Source organism: Hyaena hyaena, unplaced genomic scaffold (assembly GCF_003009895.1).
Source record: "Hyaena hyaena isolate Hyena2069 unplaced genomic scaffold, ASM300989v1 scaffold_123, whole genome shotgun sequence".
Lineage (NCBI taxonomy): Eukaryota > Metazoa > Chordata > Mammalia > Carnivora > Hyaenidae > Hyaena > Hyaena hyaena.
Genome location: NW_024080756.1, coordinates 1812247 through 1820811, shown reverse-complemented (window position 1 = coordinate 1820811; position 8565 = coordinate 1812247). Strand labels below are relative to the sequence as shown.

General features: G+C 33.3%; 1 protein-coding gene across 1 annotated transcript in view; it reads left to right on the top strand.

Annotated features, from left to right (window-relative positions):
- Positions 1-8565, top strand: part of SEC63 (SEC63 homolog, protein translocation regulator) — a 79469-nt gene that overhangs the window by 40216 nt on the left and 30688 nt on the right. Inside the window, exons 9-13 of the mRNA XM_039237394.1 lie at positions 929-1023; positions 1126-1258; positions 2903-2995; positions 3784-3938; positions 5716-5863. Coding sequence (XP_039093325.1) covers positions 929-1023; positions 1126-1258; positions 2903-2995; positions 3784-3938; positions 5716-5863 — 624 coding nt within the window. The remainder of the gene's footprint in view (positions 1-928; positions 1024-1125; positions 1259-2902; positions 2996-3783; positions 3939-5715; positions 5864-8565) is intronic.

The following is an 8565-nucleotide window of genomic DNA, read 5'->3' as shown; positions in this document are numbered from 1 at the left end:
GGAGGAGGACACTTGTGGGGATGAGCACTGAGTGTTATGTAGAAACTAATTTGACAATAAACTTTGTAAAAAAAAAAAATTAATAAAAATTAAAAAAAAAGAAAATAGATGTTAGAGATCACCTGTAATAAAAGAATACTTAAATTAAAAAAATAATAAAAAAAGAAAAAATAAAAAAAAGAAAAAAAGAAAAAAAAAAGAAAGACAAATACCATATGATTTCACGCATATGGAATTTAAGAAACAAATCAACAAGCAGAAAAAGACAAAAAAACAAATAGATTCTTAAATGCAAAGAACAAACTGGTGGTTGCCAGAGGAGAAGGGAGATAGGTGAGATAGATAAAGAGCATTAAGAAGTACAAACTTCTGATTATAAAATAAATAAGTCATGGAAATGAAAAGTACAGCATAGGGAATATAGTCATTAAGATTATAATTGCATTGTTTGGTGACAGATGGTGACTACACTTATCATGGTGAGCACTGGGTAATGTATAGAATTGTTGAATCATTATGTTGTACACCTGAAACTACTATAACACCATGTGTTAATTATACTTCAATTAAAAAATAATAAAATAAAAAGAACAGTCAATAAGATAGTTAAAAAAAAAAGAGTTTCTGTGGAACACATGCTTAAGTCTAGAAACAGATGCTATTTGAAGTAATTTTAATGTGTTCAGTTCTGGGGCCCTTAATTTGATGTATGTTTCTATTCACTTGTGATAGGTAAAACTATACACATTTAAAAAAGTGAAATGTTTCCTTTTTATTGGAGGAATGAATACCTAGTAGTGAAGTTCAGATGATTTTTGGCTTTGTGCACAATTGGAAAACTGCCTCACTTTACAATAATAAAGTTTCCTAGGAGAGGAAATTAATAGATGAGCGAATTTATACCTTTATTTTTCTTTTGTTTTCTTAGGTCTTATCATGGTTTTGGCTGGAGCTTCTGAATTTGATCCTCAGTATAATAAAGATGCCACAAGCAGACCAACAGATAATATTCTAATACCTCAGGTTAGACCTGTCTCCTAAATTCCTTGATATAAGCATTTAGGTATTAAAGTTAATGCTTTTAAGTATTTATATATTTTTTAACAATTATTTTATTTACTGTAGCTAATCAGAGAAATTGGCAGCATTAATTTAAAGAAGAATGAGCCTCCACTTACCTGCCCATATAGCCTGAAAGCCAGAGTTCTTTTACTGTCTCATCTTGCTAGAATGAAAATTCCTGAAACCCTTGAAGAAGGTATTTATGATTCTAATATCTGCAGGGTTTTGATGGTACAAAAGCAGTGGATTTAATTAGACCTCATGGTGCAATGTTTTTGTTGCTATTCTTTTTTGCTCAATCAAATAATTGCTCAAGGACCTTTTAAAAAGAAATCTTTATGCTACATAATTACTTCACAAATATTTTGAAGGTCTAAGTAAGTCGGATGTTTTGGCAAATGTTAAAATTTGGTATTTCAAGGTGAGACAATACTCTGAAAAATGTTTAGTTATTTTCAGATTATACAATAATTCCTAATGACTTTTTAAAAAAGACTTTGTAAGCTTTTGGGGGGAATTAAAAATGGATTTCACAATAACTATCTCAGTCAGCTCCACAACTACCACCACCACTTCTAGCTGTGGTTGCTGATAAAGTGTTTAATCTTTGTTTAAAGCTTCCTAAGTATTTGAAGTCACTTCTCTATTTAAAAGAGAAGCAGTGGGGCACCTGAGTGGCTCAGTTGGTTAAGCATCCAACTTTGGCCCAGGTCATGCATGATCTTGCAGTTTGTGAGTTCGAGCCCTGGGTCAAGCTCTGTGCTGACAGCTCAGAGTGTAGAGCCTGCTTTGGATTCTGTGTCTCCCTCTCTCTCTGATCCTCCCCTGCTCATACTCTGTCTCTCTCTGTCTCAAAAATAAATAAACGTTAAAAAAATAAAATAAAAAAAAAGGAAATGAACAAACAAAGATAGATGGATAAGTAAGTAGTAGGTAGATAGATAAAAGAGAAGCAGTGGATTGGGACAGTGGTGTTTCCAGGAATATCATGAATTTGTCATTTTTTTTCTTGTATTGTTTTATTTGAAGTTTAAAAAGAAAGTTATTATCCTTAGGGAATAAATGTTCTTTCTGAATGAAGCTAGTCCTCTGTCCTTTTTAAGCTAATAATATAATCAAATGCCTCTGCAAACAAGTCCAGTTGATGATCAGTGATTGGTGATAAGATAGGATACTTAAGATGGAATGAAAGATCCCTATTTAGGCATTGTTATTAGAGTTGCAAGTTAACTGGCAGTTCTCATGTTCCTGATGTTCTGTACGGATACAAAACTATCTCCCTTTTTGCCAATTATCTAAGAAATCGGGAACAGATTTTTTTTTTAGGTTGAGTACCAACCCCATTGGATGATCTTAATAGTTAACTATTATTAGGTGCAGTAAAAATGAGTCTGTCTCGTTCCTTTTCTTCCTCCTGTTCATCCTCCCCCTCCTCTTTCTGCATGGAATTGACATTCATTCTCAATCTTAGTCTTTGGACTTACTCATCGTTATAGAAACTTAGGTGTACAAGGAGAAAATTTTTAAGCTTCTTGAATATAGTAAGATTAAAATTAAGCTTAAGACTGTTCCCTCCAAAAAAGGGAGTTAACTTACAAAGCACAACACCATAATATTAAAAATTTGCCTTTGAAACATCAAATCTGAGCTAGAACTTGCTGACTGATTTTTGGCAGTGTTGCTAAGGAGAAACTTTTGTGTTTAACTTGCAAAATTCTTAGGTCATGTGAAATATTTGTGAGATAACTTAGACTTAGTATTAGTCTTGGACTATAGATGATAAAGATGTGATAACTGTAAAAGTAGAATGATTCATTTCAGGTTTTCTTTTGTTTTGCAGATCAGCAATTTATGCTGAAAAAATGCCCTTCTCTACTTCAAGAAATGGTTAATGTAATCTGCCAACTAATAATAATGGCCCGGAGCCGTGAAGGTGAGGTGGAAATGTAATTAATTATGTTGTACTTTATCTTGCAAGTATATGTAGATTATACTTCATAATTTTAAGATTTTGAGTACCTACAGTAATTCTGCCCATAGGTTGAGTCAGCTTTCCCACTTTTGTTTGTGGTTTTTCTTAATTCTTTCCTATGTTTTCCATTATGTAAAGTCTTTATCACAACTCATGTTTTTGAATTTAATTTATGGTTTTATTGTTTGTTGTCACTTATTGTTTGCACATATTTAATATACCTCTTCTTTCCTTTGAATATTTTTAGAGTTAGGTTATTCTGTATTTTAACAGTGAGTTTGAAATAATTCTTTAAGTGACGTAACAATGATTTATCTGACACGTAGTATTTTTCACATGAAGGGAAAGAAGAGTGAGGGAGAAGAAAAAGAATGAGGGAGTTTGTGGTCAGTAATGGAAAGGGAGACCCTTAAGAAAGGAGACAATGTGGTTTGTTGTTATGGCTGAATGGCTGATGTCAGTTCTTGGCATGGTGTCTATATTTGATACTGGTAATTTGCTGTTTTTGGAGGTGATAGAAAGAATTTTTCTGTTAAACCAGTGCTTCTGGCTGGATAATGATTGTTGCATTTGAACAGATTTGTGTATTTTTGGTACCTTAAAATTTTTAAAGGAAAGTCAACACTATGATCTTAAAATACGAGGTGTTGAGGATAGTCACATGAATCTTGTTATTGTGATGACTTGTATACTCCTGAACGTATAAAAACTCCAGCCTTGTTTTTTCTTTTCCTCCTGTTCTTTCTAAGAAAGGGAGTTTCGTGCTCCAACTTTGGCATCCCTAGAAAACTGCATGAAGCTTTCCCAGATGGCTGTGCAGGGCCTTCAGCAGTTTAAGTCTCCCCTTCTGCAGCTGCCTCACATTGAAGAGGACAATCTTAGAAGGGTTTCAAATCATAAAAAGGTAATTCTCTGCCACTTTAAAATCAGTTTTAAGCAGTGTGTCATGTTACTTAAAAGTAACACAAAAAGTGTTCTAGAAGTTTTTACTATGAATTTCTTAGATTTAGAATGTCCTAAACACTCTAAAACTATCCCTGAAGTGGTTCTGTTAGCAATTTCTTGATTAGGTGGATGTTTTACAATCTTTTACCTATTGTAAGTTTTGTAATGTACTTTGGGGTTCAGTACATTTTAGCAGTTAGCACTTTATTCCTTATGTTATCAGAAATAAATATACAAAGTAGAAGTGCAGTGTATGCTTTCCAGTCATTTAATGCCTGGCTTAGAGGTTGGGTGATGGTTTATTGGTTGAATAGGAACAAAAAAATTAAGCTTTCAAAAAATAAGTAGATGAAATAAAGAGGCTTCTTATTTAGAAAATGCAATCTGTAGTAAAGATCAATAGTGAATCTTAAGATGTAGCAAAAATATGTATAAATGAAAAAACTTGGAAATACAGGAAAAAAATTATAATTCTGATAGGAGATTTTAAACATTATATACACTAGACAAAATAGGCAGAAGATAGACATTGGATTTGATAGAATATTAAGGTAGAACTAATAAATGTATATTAGAAATTTGCATTTGAGTTCTCCTTTCAGGTAATTGTATTACACTTATAAATTTGTTCACATTTTTAATAGAAAATTTTGTAATAGAAAAGTGGGCATTGCACACACCTCATGGTCTAATCCCTGTCTGTGAAAGTAAAAATTAACTAGTACCAAATGCCTGGAAATTAGCACTCTCCTAAGTATTCCTTTAGCCTAGATGGTTATTAGTGCCATAAGGTATATTTAGAGAAAAACAAAAATGAGAAAATTGCATAGTCAAACCATAAGGATGCACTGTACTTGGAGATAAATTCATACTCTTAAAGGTTTTTTATCATTAAAATTGAAAATATGGATCAGCAAACTGAGCATAGAAGATGACAGTCATTCTTGCTTGGGTCAAGAGTCTATGAATGTTACTGTTTTTTTCTCCTAACTTTATTTTTCCTAAAATTAAAAAATTACTCTGTTTTAACTTTATAATAAAAAAATTCTTAATTTCAATTTCCTTGGATAAAAGGCCATGAAATGCTATAAAGTTGTATTTTTTGCTTTGAAATGTGTATACAGATCTTCCTCAGCTTTCAGTGGGGTTACATCCTCATAAAGCCATCGATTGTAAGTTGAAAATATCCTAAGTCAAAAATGCATTGAATACACCTAACCTACCAAATACCATAGCTTAGCCTAGCCTACCTTAAATATGCTCAGAACACTTACATTAACCTACAGTTGGGCAAAATCCTCTAACACAAAGCCTGTTTTATAGTAAAATGTTGAATATCTGTCTCATGTAATTTATGGAATACGGTACTGAAAGTTGTATGGGTACAGAATGGTTGTAAGTGTATGGATTATTTACTCTTGTGATCACGTGCTGACTGGGAGCTACTGCTCACTGCTGCTGCCCAGCATCCTGATGATACTGTAGTAAATATCACTAGTCCTGGAAAAGATCAAAACTCAAGAGTATGGTTTCTGCTGAGTGCATATTGCTTTGGCAGTATTGTAAAGTTGAAAAGTTTTAAGTAGAACCATTGTAAGTTGAGGACCCTGTGTAATCTTAACATTTTTTTAAAAGTTGTTGGATTTGGTTTTAGTAAACATGCTAATTTTCCTTTTGTGAAAAATTCTATGACTTTGGGATTTATTTTCTTTTCCCTTCTCTCTTTTAAAATTCAGTACAAAATTAAGACTATCCAGGATTTGGTGAGTTTAAAAGAATCAGATCGTCATAGTCTACTGCACTTCCTTGAAGATGAAAAATATGAAGAGGTTATGGCTGTCCTTGGGAGTTTCCCATATGTGACTATGGACATAAAATCACAGGGTAAGTGTGAGGTTTCACTGTTGAACATTGTTTCCCTTTTGATAGATTGGTTCCTGTTTATTTGGGTTAAGGTTCTGAAAACATTTGATATCATAATGTGTAATTAGACTTTCCATAACTATGGTTTATGTGTCACATTTGCTGTAATGGAATATGACGTATGCTTAATAGTTTTTGAGAACACTGATATAATCCCATAGAATCATATTTTTATGATCCTCAAAATGGGATTAAGCTTGAGGACTCTGTTCTGTAGTTCAAGTTTTAGGAATATCTTTTTAAAGAAAGAAAGAGATTTTCAGATGCAATGAAAGACCTTTGAAATACATATATTGTTAGTGTGAAAGAAATAGCTGCTTAGTTCTAAAATTCATTTTAAGAAGCCCAATTATGTTAAACAGCCTTGGAAATTACTGTGTTCTGCGCCACATTTCACGTGTTTTTCTCAACCTGTCTCTATGTTTGTGTCTGTTAGGATGAAAATCTAGAGATTATTTTTCTACCTACACAGTGGCCAGTGAGTGTCCATTATAATAATTAAATAATAGTATTTTACAATGGTGACAGAATTAAGAGATTATCTGCTTCATCCCTTCATTGTGACATTATTCTGAGTTTTGACATTTACTCAGTTACTGTTGTAAGAACATTTTTGTGGGACCAAGAATACAAGGATTTGTTAGGAGTGGTTTCTGTCTGTAAGGGGCTTATAGTCTAGTTGAGGAAATAGGATATAAATATAGGATTAAAAACAAGGAATCATAAGGCAAGTGTGAAATGAATGACATAGACATTGTGTCATTATTCAACAAGTGCCACTCATTTTTCTGGGTGTTGGGGAGGCAGTGATGAGTAAGACCGCCTCTACCTTAGTGAGTTTGTATTCTAATGGAATTGAAAAGAGATAAATGACTGTCAAAGACCGGGGTGTTTGAGAAAGTAGTATGAAACTACAGTCTGGTTTCAAATCGGCTGGAGTCTAGGGTACATGTAGGACTGTTTTGGTGAGGAGTTTGGATTTCCTTGTGGGTCTGAGTTTTCAAACACTTAAAAACAGTAAAAGTTTCATTTAGGACCAATTTAAATCAAACTATTCAAGTAAAAAAAGAAAAAAGAAAGTATTCAAGTAAAATCTAATTTGGTACTTAAGAGATACTCTGATATAATCAAGAGTTACAAAAAGTACATGCTGCTTAGAAAAATGAATGTCAGATTTTCTTATTAGAAGTAAGGTAAAAATATTTATTCTCATTGGGAAACTTCAGATTGTATTTCATTCCATAGCCTCTTGTATAGACAATTTACTATATTTGCACAGGGCTATACAAATGTGTATTAAGAGTAATATAGTTAATGGAGGGAGAGGAGAAGAATTTTAGAAGCAGGAAAGGGACATCTGCATGATCTAGTGCTGGAGACGGTGGATCTCTTACCCACATTGCCTAGAGGCTATATAGAATCTCCTGTAGGCTTTTTCTCCACCTTAAAGCATCAGATGGCAGGTACATACTGTTACAGCTGTTATTTCCTGTGCAGTGTTCATGCACTTACAACTGTGCAGTGGTGAGAATGTGCAGCCCAACTGTGATGTTGGAATGATAATGGAGACTTCCAGCTTGAAGAAAGCGTATTGTATCCTTCTTGATTCCCAGCTGTTGCACCTCACAGCCAGCAATGGAGGAGATAACTGTTATAGTTTGTTGGAGGCCATTCTCTTCCAACTGGTAGTGTGTTAGTGTAAGCCACAACAGAGTATGCTAATCTAAATCTGTGTAAAATAAACATAACATGCTTAGAAAAAAATCTCTAGTCAGAAATACATAGTGAAGAAAAGTCTTAGGGATAAGACTTGCAGGAAAAAATGAATAATATACACATTTGAATAAGATCTGTTTGATAAGTATAGTAGTTTTATTTATTAATTTTAACATTTGTTTTAATGTTATTTAATATTAAGCTTATTTTATTAGCTTTTGGCAATATGGGTGGCAAGTGTAGGGTTTTTTTTCCAGCAAATGTGGTTTTAAAAAATTAAACAATTGCAAAAACATGAAAACTTTAAAGGTGTTTTTTAATATAAACAAATCTTGGAAGTTCCTGCCTTAAAAAATGAATTTAATGTGACTTGGAATACTGCTTCTAATTGTTTTATTTCTGACAGGCAGGCTGGCATTGATCATATAGTTAAAATCTTGTGAATACAAGGTTTGCACAGTTTAACAGAGTGACAGAACCCTTTGAAAGAAAGGTGTGGTATAGGAATCCTCAGATTATACTTTGTTTTAAAAGACCTCGGTTTGAAATTTGGCAGCGCCAGTATAGCCATTATGTGACCTCAGGCATTTTAATTTTATGTTACTTTTGAATCTCAGTTTCTTCTTTATTTTTTTAAATTCTTTTTTTTTTTATTTTAGAGAGAGAGTGCGAGTTGGAGTGAGGGGCAGAGAGAAGGAGAGAGAGAGAGAGAGAGAGAGAGAGAGAGAGATAAGCAGGGTCCATGCTCCAGCACAGAGCCCTTCTCAGGGCTTGATCCCATGACCCTGGGATCATGACCTGAGCTGAAATCAAGAGTAGGATGCTCAACTGACTGAGCCACCCAGGTGCCCCCTCAGTTTCTTCTTTAAAATGGAAATAATAATAATGCTTCATAGGGCTATTTTATTTTTTAATTTTAACTTTAATTTTTAAAATTTTATTTTACA